Here is a 15,095-nt window from a genome sequence, read left to right on the forward strand (position 1 = left end):
ACTCATTGAACTTTTTTGATATTAACTTTTTAATGAACGGCAATCCTCGAATAAAATCTTACTCAAACTGATAACATTAACAAAATATTTAAAAAATGTCAAAATCGGCGGTATCTCCTTTTTTTGTAAATATTTACCGGCTATTGAATCCATTGATTCTCGATTGCCTTATCTGTTTGCTTGTGTATATCTTTTATATATACATAGATGGATACACAAATAAGTTTCGTCTATGGCGAGATCAATTTAGCCACCTGAGTAACCAGCTATCTTTCGAATCAACAGATACAATACCGATACAATGATACGACATGCGATGTACATACTCGAAACGTTACAGATTGAATCAATGAATTAATGAATTAATGAAGAGTAACTGCTAATCATTGGTAGGATACACGCTTGTTAAAGATCGAAGATGTCCGTGAATTAATTAGCTTTGAAATTAAAAGGTTAGGTACGTGGGAGATTTTGCGTTTGAGGAAAATTATTCGAAGATAGCAATATGGTTGATGATACGGAAGTGTAGGGGTAATAGGGTGAATGCAACGAGCAATGTATAATAAACAATTGATAATTGGTAATAATGTATAAATAATTCGTAACGATTAAGAATAGAAGCAGATAGTAATATTTAATTAGAACCCATGTTTTTTGTTTCAACTTCCAATTTATGTTCCTTTGATAGCAAAAACTAAAATAGAATTGATTATAATAAGTTTTGAATATAGGAGATTGAAAATTGAAATGGTTTATCAATTGGGCTGATTTCAAACTAATCTCGTAAAAAAGTTGTAAAGAGGGGAAATATAGCTTTAAGAAATACGCAATTAGTCGAGTGTTTACGGTACGTGCCAATAACAAGACAAGCTTTTGACTTTTGGAGAAGTCGACTGTAACAAAAATATATTATATTATATTATATTATATTATATTATATTATATATTATATTATATATTATAGCTATAATTTTAGCAGATACTGTTTATCTATTTCGTTTTGCGTGTATTAACGTTCTCATGGTGTATCGTATAGTAATTAATGCATCAGATTATATACATATCGGTGTTTGTAGGTAACACGTTATACAGAGTGGAGAAGCAGCATCAAATTGTCACGATTGCAAAATAAAATGAGTGAACGGCTGGTGAGCGAGCAAAATACTCGTACAATAACAAGTGAATGTAAAGGGAGCTCTAAATTCCAAGAAATTCCATTTTATCAGCCGAACAAAATGTATAATCTGATAACGTTTTGAGGATAGTAAGTTAGGCAGGCGAAAAAAATAGGTGTTAACGATCAAGTATAACAGATACAGTAGTAAATATTCAACAATTTTTCAACCGTAATGTATTTATACACAAATCTGCGTACTTTGTATCAAAGTTTCTGTTGAAAATGACAACGTGAGTTCGTGCTCGCCATCCATATGCAGATGCGTTAGTGATAAGAAATAGTAACTAGAGGATGATGCTAGTTACAATCGATAGATTTAATCGATAGGCTTAAGATGCTTTTTTGTTTTTATCCCTAGTTTTTGTAAGCGTGTGCAATAAAGGCTTTTTTTGGCTCAGAACGGTGTAATAGATTTATCCATTCAATAAAATAATAACTACTCTGATCTTACCTCTGAGTATAGAAATAACAACAGTTTCGATACATATATTTTTATGTACAGCATGTATAAAAAGTGTCAGGGCGTATAAGTGTCCACTAGCGTGATTTCGGAGGATCGGAGCCTCTGGATCGATTGATTCATGCAAAATTTTGTAAAAATTGACGTTTGCTGGCACCGTATGCTACTTAGCACGAGGATCAAATGGAACTTTACTGGGAAAGTATGTTTGGATACCATGATGTGCAAGATATTATTCTTGTATATGTAGGATTTGTATACATTTTAATCAATTTACTTTTTTTAATCAATTTAATCCTCATTTTATCAATAAATCCAATTATTTTGCCATCTATCTCTATTACCGACTATCGAATTGTTCGTTGTTCCAAAAATGTGTTGCGCGCAATACTGGGCACTATTAAATAAATTTTCATTTAAATAATTGTTTAAATGTTAAAAGACAGACATAAATTATTTGCAATTTCAACAAGTTTAGATATATTATTTAAAATAATGAGATTAATTGTTATTTACAAATTTTATTTTCTATTTATTCTAAAAGAAAGCTAATAAAATCAGAATCTTTGTTTGAAAGTCTTTTTTCACGCAGTAGATAATTCTGTAATAATGTGAAATCACGCTGATTGCTCCATTCTGTTTATCACGGGCTATCCCACCTGCTAACGAAAACTTGTTGTTTTCTCGTTGATGTCACATTGCTTACTTTCTACCTGACTGCGAAATATAAACTTGTTGCGAATAACCTCGATGTAAGACCCAATGAAATTTCAACGTCATTTCTCCAGAAAACGGTTCAATTGCGACTCATAGCTTATTTTGAAAAGTTGGCAAGTTGGTCCTCGCGATGAGTAGACGTTTGTAAAACTGTATCATCCAGAGTTGTAGAATTAGGGTGGTCCGGTCAAATAAGTGTATTTTTTATATACTCTGTACATATACAGGCTTTTCCAGAATAATTCCATACCGCCAGACAGGATAAGACGTCAAACAAGAAAAAAAACATTTTTCTTTTCTTCAGCTTATTTTTGCGCGTAAACTTTTTGTATTTAAAGCTAAAGTTTGAAATAGTTGTCGATACTCTGTCACACTGAACGTATTTCATTGTAAGCTAGCTCAAGCAGAAACAAAGCCTTATACAAGAAAACTTCATCCTCTTCCTTTGACTTACTTTTGCATACAGAAAAATCTGCAGTCTAAGTGTGCTATCCTGAGATTCCTTGATTATACATATCTTTTCTAAATTTTTCGTTTCTGTTAACAAAACTTCCATAAATGATAAAGTGCAGGTATTCCTAAAGGAAAAAAATGTAAAGAAACTAAAATTAACGCCCAAACACCCAAAATTTCAACATTAACCCGCCATATATATATTGTTAAATATGTAAATTCGCACGTTCGTGGGGAGACGCGATCTCGAGGAAGTGCGCCAACGGGAATCGTAAATTCCCGTTACGATTGACTAATCGACGCCACGAATCGTTCAATCCCTTATTTCTTTTGGGATAATGAGGGTAGTTAACATGAAGAGAACGCTGCTATTAACAGATTATTATATATGTCGGAGATGAAAGGAAAACCGGAGCCTTCCCTTTGCAATTTTGAGGAAGCCTTCTAATGCTTTAGCCTAGATTTTATCATAACTGTAATTAAGCAATTGTCATTTGTAATTGTTTGACATTTGTGAAAGCGAAAGTGGGTTCGAGGTGACAACTGGTCGCCGAACGTAGCCACGGTCACGGGATAAACGTTTTGCCTGACGAAGGTGTGGATCGGTTGTATTGTTCTCCCTAGAAATCACATAGAATTGTACTTTGGAGATGCTGATATAATGGGACACACGTTGTATTAGGAATCAATCTCCAGACAGAAACTGCCTAGTATCGGCGTTTGGATCTTTCTCGATGTTTCCAAAGAGTATACAACAAACTTTTGACAGAAATTGCCTAGCAACAACGATTGGAACCTTCTCGATGTCTCCAGCGAGCATATAACAAACAAATGCAGTCGTATAGCGAAAAAGATTTTCATCAGATATTCATTCGTGTGATCGCCTTGGAAAGTGATACATCGAGCAATTTACCGAGTGTCTCAGCAATTGTATTTTGTGTTTAAAATTATTCTACGCATAGTAAAGAGTTATCCCGTTGACCGTGGATTCGTTTGGAATCATTAGTTAAACTTATCATTTGTTAATCTTATCATTCATTAAACTCAATACTCATAATATTTTGTAAAATCTTGTATATTCGCGTAAATATAATCTCTGTTTCATAAAACGATAGCTAATTCAAACGAAGAATCGTTACACGCCTTAAATTCTAATGTTAACCCGACATATATATATATATATATATATTTATATATATTTATATATCATTTATATCATTTATCATTTATATATATATATATATATATATGTATATATATTATATATATATATTATATATTATATATATATATATATATTATCACATATATCATTATATATATATATATATATATATATATATATATATATATATATATATATGATATAATAATAAATCAAACTTGCTCGAGCCTGCTTGAATCTCTGTATCATTGTATCATAATGTGAGAACTTTCACAAGCCTAAATCTTGGCAGTCTGACGATCGAGAATATTGCTATCGGAAGAATCGCTCTCATCCGTAAACAAGATATTTCCAAGGATTGCGTTATAATTTTCTTAGCGGCTAACCATCGAATATTCGTCAAACGACATAATTTCGCACACGGCGAACCTTATAACGTACACCTTTTTGGCGTATTATTTTTCCCACTTTTTTTTTTTTTTTTTTTCATTAACGTGGAGGAAATCCGCACGGACACCAGGTCGCTTCTGGGAAAAAGCGGCGTGGTAGTGGCAGACGCCAACGGACTAAAACCTCCACGATGACCGTCCCGGCAGCGATCTAGAGGGGCCCGGGAACTGGTGTGAGGGATACACCCCCTCCGCGCTCAATACACCCCCTAATGGAGCGATATGCGGCCACGTTACACCGCGCCTCGTCGCCGGAGCCGCCGTGCCAGACAATCCGTGCCGTTCCCCTGCCGGGCAGATTTGCGACGGACCTAGCGCACCTCACCGAAGCGCTTCCATGGCCTCTGCCGCGCCCTCGCCGGTCAATTCTCTCAGGGTGAGAGTATTATTTTTCCCACTGCTGCGTGTGAAACCCCTATTGGACAAACTGTTCTTTGCAATACATCGATGGATAAATACGCGCACAAACACGCAATACGTGCAATAGAATGCTCGAGGTCAATTTTGTGATGCTCTTTTTCAACAGATCTTCGCAAATCCGAAGGTGTAGAATTACCTCCCAAAGACATAGGATGACAACAAACACTTTCTTGACACACTGTATAACATTGAGGTATCCAGTTTTGCCACATACAATTTTGTCATTGTCACGTTTGACTTTGTTCATTGTAAAGTCAAATTTGCACACTCCATCTGTGAAATAGTACGAAGAAATCATAGTGACTTGTATTCCTTATGATATCATGATGCCACATAATATATAATACAATACAATAATTCGCGAACAGATCACTCGTTAATTGCTTTTAAAAGAATTACCACGGAAGCTTCCTAACACGCTACCCGGGGGCCAGGGATTTATTTCGTCGATAAGTTAGGTTATTAAACTTATGCTCTTTCATTGAAGACATCGATGAACGCTGTGTTCCAGAAATAGCCAATCACACTTGGCGAAGCATAATAGTAATTTACAATAACAAATACTTAAGAATGCCTAATTTTGTTAAACATAGGGTTCAATTTACAATTATGTAAATATTACTTCTTGAAAGTAACTTCTTAATCAATTTTAACAAATTTTGTAAAATCATGTAATAAATCTTATTATTTATCATACGCGTGTATTAAGCCAATTGCCAACCGAACATGTTCAAACTGTATTTTTTTCAAAACGGGACCTTAAGCTAAAAAGCTTTATTTCACATATTCGACTTGTTCTTGTATGTGGTATCAGCACCTAGTCGGATGCCCGCGTTATGCAGGACACCCTGATGGCGTTGAACGCAACGATTCAAATTGAACTGAAAAGTCGTTATGTTTTCAGAGGACTTGTGTGTAGAGGATGGTTGATCGTGAGATTTATTAGACAAGATTGCTCGTTGTTGAAACCTTCAAGTATATTTTCAAATGACTAAATAAATAATTATAGATAATGTTCGCAAAGACGGTAGATACTCGTAGATACTGATCCATAACTCTCGTGAACTCTTTACGATTGCGTCCGTTTAAACTGGTATAGTATAAACAGATCGGGGGAGAGTCGGAGAATTCAAATTCGTCTTTGTTCGACGGTTCGACGGTTCGACGGTTCGACGGTTCGACGGTTCGACGGTTCGACGGTTCGACGGTTCGACGGTAACGTAACGGCGACATTGTTTTGCCCGGAGTTTATTTATTAATATATTATGTATGTCCTCACGATCTTGATACTCCGAAGCAAAAAAACAACAACATGATTTGAAATGTTCTCTAGCTCATGTACCGCTACGTGTACTTTCAAGGAGCAAAACTGACACAGTTCCGCTTGTGACGCGAGACGGAGATTATCGTTTCACTTCCTTTAACGCATTTTTGCCATTGAAAGACACTAATTTCTGTGACTTGCTTTATCTCTGTTATAAATCTCTCTTTATATTTAAAATTTTATAGTTTTTGTGCAAACGTAAAAGGTAAGTAAATATTAATAAATATTATAATAATATAATATAATGCTATATAATAATATTAATAAATACTTCGCTATTTACGTATTTTATTTCCATTAAGGTATATTGTATTTTTCATTGCATTACTTTCATTTTTATTTAGTGTAATAATAAACGCATACGTTAATATTCATTGGCATTAGTGTAATTGTAAGCTTCACTGTAAATTTAATAAAATTTATAAGAACGGAATTATTAAAAGGGTATATATGTGTAATTAAACTAGATTCTATTCTCAATGTTACTTCATTATTTTATTATTGTTTCATATATATATATATATATATATATATATTTTTAATTTACATGTGCTTCTAAGTTAATAGAACTAAACACATGTGTATGTATTAATTGCTATATACGTCATAATTTCAACCATAATATTAAATTATGGTATGTATTATTAAAAAGTATAGTTTAATGTATATATTAAATATATATCATTTATTCGTAGATTTTAAATATGGATACTGGATCAAAGAAGGAGATTAAAGAAATGATTACCAAAGATATATCGAATATACATAATTACTTTCATTTCGAACTTTTTTAGTCTTATTGTTACGTCGATTCTTATATTTCAAGATCTAGTCTTGTATGTACGCTGGGGAGCGCTTTTATTTATTGATTCAACAAAGAATATCGTTGTAGGTGTCATACATGCGAGTAAAAGTAACGAAGTACGAGCAGTTTCACTGTAACATACTTCCTGATAATTTCTCGTTATTTATACCATAAGAAAGTATCAAAGAACTTGATCTCTATTGGATGCTCTTATCTCTTGGAACTCTTATCTCGAACGTGGATCTATTTGTCGATAATGCATGCGTGTAATACTCGAGTGTCGTTCATACAGCGTAAATATACGTGCAGATACGTAAACCTTTTATGATTTTTGTATCAAAGGCAGACCTGCTATAATACTCGCAAGTGAAATATAATTCTACGAAAGAAAATGGAGCAAAAGAGTTTCGTTGGTAATATATTCTTCCTTTTTCATCACAAGTTTCCTCTTTGTTGTGCTTCTGTTACATTATAATCCTGTTAGATTTACGCGCGTAAAATTTCACTTTGTTGCACTATATATCTCATCATCGCCATCTGCCGAACACCTGTGAGAAACGCGGTTTACTTTGTCTCAAAGCGAGCAAACGTCTAATTTCACAAATTGGATTTTCATCAACAGCGAGAAGGGCATATGCGATGTAAAGGAGGCTGTAAGGGTGTCCTAGGGCTTACGGTGGTTGTCACGATGCCGGAAGTGGCGCCGAGCAGACACGTCAAGGGAGAATCAGAATCGCTATTGGCAAAAACCATCACGAACATTTGTCCTTCGCGCCACCAAAATTCTATCTTCTGAGATATTTTTCGCGTTTCCGAGGTCATCGCCACTCTCCTTAACTTTGCCTTACGATGTATAATATCTCGATGTTACGGTAGTTAGAAATTTGTATTAATTTGGAGAACCTTGCAAAAGTACGCAAATCTGCTACGATAGTCGGATAGAGAGTATCGGCAGAGATCTGTTCCTTTATCGTGAAACTCTCTCGGACAACTTAGATGCTACCAGATATCGATTCTCGCATCCAACCATTTCGTAATAAACGTAGATCACCCAAGAAATTTCTCAATTGTCATCCGTTAATTTCGCGCAACTTTTGCTTTATTTTAGCTACGTGGGAACCTATTAGTGCGCAAATGTTACCCCGAAAATGTTACTCCTCTGTGCCAAATATCGTTCACGTGTATAATCAAAGTTGCATAAAACCGCGTACAATTGCATCAGGAAATTTCTAATAATTTGCTCGTCTCGCAGGACGAAAACAGGCTCACGAAGGATCCCTCTGTTCTGGCTATCGAATGTACCGCAAGCACGTAGTTTCAAGTGTCCGTTCTCTAGAAAATTCGAAACAATTTATGGTCGATGGTCGAGTGAACGGTGCAACGGTCGAGTCGGAAAGATCAGAAAGACAAATCATCATAGTTCGAACAGACCGGGAAGCAGAAACGCACTTCCATGATCATTTGTATCGTTGCTCGATCTGTTGCTGCGCAATGACCGAGCAAGCTGTTGATTTTTCTTTTTCTGCGATGCTACTATACTCTACACTCTATGCTTTATACCGTTCTTTTGCCCGCTATTTACCTTGTACGCGAACTTTTTATCGCTAGTGGATTGCAAAAATCCTTTTCTATCACGAATTTTACGTGACAATGCGTAGGTCAAGGTGGACGTAAGACAAAGGAAGGTGTAGATAAATAAGACAGGGTGTATTTTAAAATAATAAGTTATTTATTACAGTTTATTTAATATGTATACAGGCTATTCGTATTATAGCAGCGATAGCTAGTGTTAAATTAACAATGACAGTTTCTATCGTAGTTAATATTATATTGGTTATTGGCCATGACGAAGGCGAATTTTGATAGCCCTGGTCGAGGTCGGTGGTCTGGATCTATAACAAATAATACTATATTAATATAGCAAAGAAATGTCGTAAATATCGATATCATTTGCAAGGCGATTCTTTTTGGGCATAGTGAAATTATGTTGATCAGTTTGTGGATATTAGGTTGAAATTAGATAATAAAGTTATAGATTTACCCGTTTCAAGGGATTGTTCAGGCGCCGTTAATTCACTGGATATGTCGCCCTGAAGCAGGATGTTTAAATTTTGGATCATATATTGTACTGATAGGAAGTATTTTATCGATACAATTATGAGTTTATTTGATTAAAATATCTAACGTAGTGTCTAGTCACCAAACGAATTAGTAGATCAGCCGTGAACAATGGCAGTAATTTGTATAATAACAAAGGATAAGCCAAATATAGCAGAATGACTCATCGGCTAGCGGGAGGTTGTGTCTGATTATCAAAAGCGAAAGAAATATGAAAGATCCTAGTTTGTAGGACTTGTTGACAATCAATGTCAACAATTTTTTCGTTTGGTCCATAGAATGTTTTGAGTGGGCTGTATTTCGACACACGACAAAATTGATAACGTAAATAAATCTTATATATTTGTTTCAAGAAATGATAGCTTGTTTGTGAGCGGTATCTTTAGACAGGTTGTTGAAAACTGGATGTTAATTCGGATTTTATATTTTCAGTAACTTCGCATGAGTATTTTAGTCAAATCTAGCACGAATCGAATAGGTGAAAACAATCTATACGGCGTTCGTGCTGAGGTGGTATGGTGATAGGTGCGTAAGGAACTACTCTTGGTGTTTTTAACGAACAATAGTTTATTTAGAACTAATCAACAATCAGAGTTAACAATTAACAATTAACAATTAACAATTACACTTAACAGACAATTGGTAACAACTAACAAATAACGATAGATACCGAGAGATCATTCGACGCGTTGCTATGCAAATAATACCGAGGAGTTACACATTTAATGGCGTAAGACAGACTGCCTGTGCTTTTGTTTCGGATCGCGCAGATTCTTCCCTTCGTAGCCCATCGATATCGTAGCCCAGTGCTGGCACGTGTATGCTCTTCCGAGAATTCGGCGGAAAGAGTGTGAAGATATCGATGGTACATTGGGCACGTCGGTGTTGCGCTTTGGCGGCGTCGCGCTTTGCATCCGGAGCCGTTGAAAAGTTCCGTGGCCCGTGCCGCCACAGTGCTTGGCAGGCTTTTATTTTGTTTACCTAGTGGATCGGTATGATAGAGTTCGAGACATGTGGAAAGTACGGCTTCCAGGCAAGCAGGGGCTGATTCAGCGCATTAAAATAAGAAGAAAATTTCGTATAAACGTTTTCGAGTAGACGCTTGCTTTGTGTCACAGTACTTTCTTACCTATCTTTAGAGAAATTACTCGAATCGACCAGTTCCAGTTTCTACGGAAACGCGAATGCGTCGCGTCATAGATCGTCCATCTTGTTCGAACAGCTTACACGAATTTGTCGAAAATGTTGATCGTCACGTCAACTAACGTTTTATAAGTAAGAGATTTTAAACGCCCCCGTATTTAATAATCGAACGGATTCGGATCCGAAGAGCGTATTGGTCCGGAAATAAGGCCAGCACGATTTATCTATTTTCCATCTGTGTAATGTTTAGCATCGCAAAATAAGCTATAAGCGGAACGTATGGTCATATTAGGCATATTATGTTATATAAAATTTTCTTCTTATTTCAGTATTCAGAATCAACCTCTGCCATATTTTCCGCGTGTTCTGATTCACCTTGTATAATATATAAGAATGATAATTGCAAATATATTTGTATAATAACTCTATGATAAGCGCTTAATAATACATACAGTGAACTTGTAGAGAGTAACGTTTGCTGACTGTCGGAGGCACATTGTTGCTGTCTATGCAAAGACAAGTGCCCATTTCTTGTCGAAGAACTCCAGTCAATTCTAGCGTTTCACCCACATAAGTTTTCAACGCTGAAACATGAAAATATATAGTCGTTATTTTTTAGCTTTGCCTCTATTTGATCTTCATCTTATCTGCTTACGCGCTTAATAATAGAACTAGGTTTGGTCTACGTAAAAAGTAACTTCTTTTTATTAAGACTCATATTTATTAAGATTTAATAAGATACAATTTATTAAGATACATGTAACGAAAGGCAGGAAGTAGTAACATTTTACGTGAATTTGCATGGATCGAATATGCTGATGTGCTTACGAATAAGAGAGTATTGATCGATAATTATTAAAGCCAATTGTTTGTGACATGGGAATAAGCAAAAGTCATTTTTAAGTTTAAAGATCTTTAGTTTAGTATTGAAATGTGTTTAATGTATTTTAGCAAAAGTAGATAAATAGTAGAAATATTAAAAAGTTGTGTTTGGAAGACAAAATTTGACAAAAATGATGCATATACAAATGCTATCTGTGGTCATTAATATATTTTTTCGTTATCGACAGAACATTTTCCCTTGATTTTATTGACATACTGGATTAATCACTTCTTTAAGTTACTCGTTCTTGAAACAACATCAAAATCGTATATTGTTTCGTGCTAAAAAATCTACTAAATCCATTGACAGTGAAACGATATTTCGTATACGGTTCTTACAAGAATTATTATTATTTAAGACTTAGGAAAACGTATATACAGTAGCCACGCACACTGTGCGTATTTCTGGCGCGCGTTTCCGTTCAGTGACAGTACTTCGGCGGACTGGATTGCCGAAGCGAAAGGGTTAAAAAAATACGATAAAATCACATGTAGCTCTCTATTTGTCTAGTCGCTTTTGTAGCAATATCACTATGTCCTCTGACATACTTGAGGTTTCTTACAATTCACAAATTAAATGAACAACTGTGCAAGCGAAATCGCTGCTGTAGAATCCCCGCTTCTGTAGAATCAGTCGTATGGATTTCAAAATTTAGTGTGTCGCCGGGATTAGCGTTATCCAAAGTACGCCACAGGAATAGGACATAAAGATATTTCTCAAAATTTGTTATTGCTGATATGATATTGCTGAAATACAAGGCTGCAGTTTCTTAATGTCGTCAAAACATTCAGTTCTTTTTTGGTCAGTCACTTTTCGCGTGTGTCACGACCGGCATACTTCAAATCCGACGGACTGACGATAGAGATAAAGATGTGGCGGCACTCGGCGACAATGTATATCGCTGAAGTGCCTAATGAACCATCAACATCCCAACGGTCCTTCCATCGAAGGTTCTAGAAGAAAGAGCACGTGGCAACGATCGCGGACGCCTAGCAAATGCATGGACGGTGGGGATGTTGAGGAATGACAAAAGAAAGTAATCGGATCCGATCGAAAGTAAAATCATAAGAGTCAGTCTTAGAAAGTCACGCTTAGAGTTCGGAAGTAGATTGTAAAGTGTATTGATGTTAGAAAAAAAATAAAGTTTTCTTTTTTTTATTTTTTACCTCAAATTCCTTTTTTTGTTATTCCTTTTTATTTTGTTATTTTACGTGACAACACCATCGGCGCCTGGATGAACCTTGATAACTCGGCCCAGAGGTCAATGCATGGAGGGAACGTTGTCCTCTCTGAGGATGACGATTGTGCCCTTTTGGATGCTGTGTCCACCCTTGCTCCATTTATTGCGGTTGGTTAGCTCGTTCAAATACTCCTTATGCCAGCGGTTCCAAAAATGTTGTTTAAGCTGTTGGATATGCTGCCATTTGGAGAGTCGGTTCGATGGAATGTCCCTGAAATCTCGATCACGTAAGCACATTAATGAATCGCCAATGAGGAAATGTCCGGGAGTGAGGGCTAGGAGATCATTTGGATCGGTGGAGATAGAAGTTAGCGGGCGGGAATTGAGGACTGCTTCAATTTCTATGATAAGAGTATTACGGTGTTAAGCTCATATGTTCCTGTTTCTCCACTCGCGCTGCGCCATAATATCCTTTCATATTTCCGATCCTCTGGTCGTACGAGGAATTGCCGATACATTTTCTCGATGTCGCCAGTGAGTACGTACTGATGAGCGCGGAATCTGTGGCGGATCGGTATCAACAGGACGCCGACAGGTCGAGGCATCAACGCGGCGCAACACCTCCCGGGCGATCCGCGGGTACCAACCGCCAACACTAGAGGGCTACGACGACAACGAGTCTGTCTGTCTAACTCGCTAGCGGTCGAATATACGAGCGATTGATATAAATACCGCACCTAGCGAGACTGCCTCTACGTCTAAGGCAGGGTCTACCGGGCATAGCCTTACTGACGAGTCCACCGGTAGTCCCGGGACGAAACGCACAACTCTCTCTCTCTTTTCATCCGTCACAAATCTAATTAATATACAAAATAAATTGTGAATTGATTCGAGAATATAGGATTTCCCCATTTTCATGATTATCGTGATTTTTGTATAAATATATTTTTTAAGATACTAATAATTAGGTACTTATAAATTAGTATTATCAATTATTTTGCATTTATAATTTCGCCTCTAGTATAAGTGTTAATTGAAAACTAACTTTATGTTTCAAAAAGTACTAGCAAAGTCGTTGAGTAACAAGCCACTGATGCTAACACAAATAGCATTGTCGTAATTAAATATTTCTAAATATTCATTTTTCATTTTGAACCTGTAGAAACAATTTATTATATATACTATTAGCTAAGTAATTGCATATTTAATTAAGTCGAAATATAAAACTTAGTTATTTTGATAATTTAGAAAATAAAAAACTGACAAACATTTCAATTTAATTTATGGTTGGAACAAAAGACAGTTATTTTTCATTAATTGAAATATTGCAATGCAGAGTACTTTCCAAAATACGCCGAGAGTATTCCTGATGGTGAAACGAGCGTTGCTTCATCGAACGCAGCTAAAGAAAACAACATCTATGTAGTTGGTGGTACGATGCCTGAAATAGAGGGCGATAAATTGTACAATACCTGTACTATTTGGGGTCCCGATGGAACTTTGATAGCAAAACACCGAAAGGTAAGTAATATATTCCTTTATGGCTTTGAATTTGAAAATATTGGGGTGAAGAAAGTGACTCTATCTAGGAATAATTTAGGAATATACATATGTACATACGTATACTATAACCAATTCTATAATTTACGGTTTATAAAATACGTTATGATACGGGAAACGCCCATTTTTGTTGTAATGTGTAATATAAATTTTTCACATACGAAAATACTTATTTTTTCTCCTTTTTAAACATTATTAAATGATAAGGTTTTTTAATAAAAGAAAGTGATAAAAACGCTGTCAGTTATTAAATAAAAAATAATTAAAGTTTAGGAGTTGGTTGATATTAAATTACAAAAGATGCAGCAATAGAATTAGCGACTACATTTTTATGTTATTAGGTACATCTATTCGACATCGACATTCCTAATAAGATTACTTTTCGAGAGAGTGATTCACTCAGTCCTGGTAACTCCCTAACGACGTTCGATGTGAAGGGCTGCAAAATAGGTATTGGCATTTGCTATGATATTAGATTCGAGGAAATGGCACGCATTTATCGGAACAAAGGTACAGTAACTTAATCGATCAATACTTAACTAGCAAAAAATTAAATATCTTTCTTATATATATTCTATATAAAATTAATATAATCTGTAACTCTGTATAAAAAGAAGCTTAATTTAAAAAACCAGTATATTTGCTGAAAATGAAACAAATAAAAGAATTAAAAGCACAATAAGAGGACTGTCCTCGCATATTCAGAAATGATGGAATGTGAACCGTGCAACTACGAAGTTAATTGGTATTCGGTGGCTTCATATTTCCTGCTTCTCTGGGTTAGGTTGCCAAATGCTGATATATCCAGCGGCATTCAATATGACCACTGGACCACTGCACTGGTCATTACTTCAGCGTTTCAGAGCGAATGATAATCAATTATACGTTGCCTGCATATCACCGGCTCGTGTTCCTTAAGCAAGTTACGTCGCATGGGGACATACACAGTTGACCCATCCCTGGGGAAAGATTCTTTACGATTTGGAAACTCAAGAGAATATGGCAGTCACCGATATCAAAAAAAAAAAAAACTGGCGAACCGTGTGTTACCACAACGAGACCCGCGATGCTATTTGGTGCTTTAAATTGTGCCGCAACTCGTTTTTGAGATCTTTGCCAGGGGCGCGTTAAAATATGCTGAAAATATATTTCTGGCTTTTCTGGGGTTTAACTGAAGTATGATAAATAACGTTGTAAAACATATGTACTTATGACTTACAGAGTAATTGAGTGTACAAAAT

At 35.8% G+C, this 15,095-nt stretch overlaps 1 protein-coding gene across 1 annotated transcript; it reads left to right on the plus strand.

Moving 5' to 3' along the window:
- The first annotated feature begins 12,741 nt into the window (after nt 1-12,741).
- LOC143304252 (omega-amidase NIT2-B-like) lies at nt 12,742-14,895 on the plus strand. The gene is made up of 4 exons (XM_076626646.1): nt 12,742-12,832; nt 13,631-13,815; nt 14,196-14,364; nt 14,639-14,895. The coding sequence occupies exons 1-4, from the start codon at nt 12,820-12,822 to the stop codon at nt 14,770-14,772; spliced, it is 501 nt and encodes a 166-aa protein (XP_076482761.1). The 5' UTR covers nt 12,742-12,819; the 3' UTR covers nt 14,773-14,895.
- The last annotated feature ends 200 nt before the right edge of the window (nt 14,896-15,095 follow it).

Source organism: Bombus vancouverensis, unplaced genomic scaffold (genome assembly GCF_051014615.1).
Source record: "Bombus vancouverensis nearcticus unplaced genomic scaffold, iyBomVanc1_principal scaffold0028, whole genome shotgun sequence".
Lineage (NCBI taxonomy): Eukaryota > Metazoa > Arthropoda > Insecta > Hymenoptera > Apidae > Bombus > Bombus vancouverensis.

What these genes read in the sequence shown, in the direction of transcription:
- LOC143304252 (XM_076626646.1), top strand. An exon ending in TGATAGCAAAACACCGAAAG is followed by an intron (nt 13,816 to 14,195) that starts GTAAGTAATATA and finishes TTATGTTATTAG; the next exon opens with GTACATCTATTCGACATCGA. An exon ending in ACGCATTTATCGGAACAAAG is followed by an intron (nt 14,365 to 14,638) that starts GTACAGTAACTT and finishes TCTCTGGGTTAG; the next exon opens with GTTGCCAAATGCTGATATAT.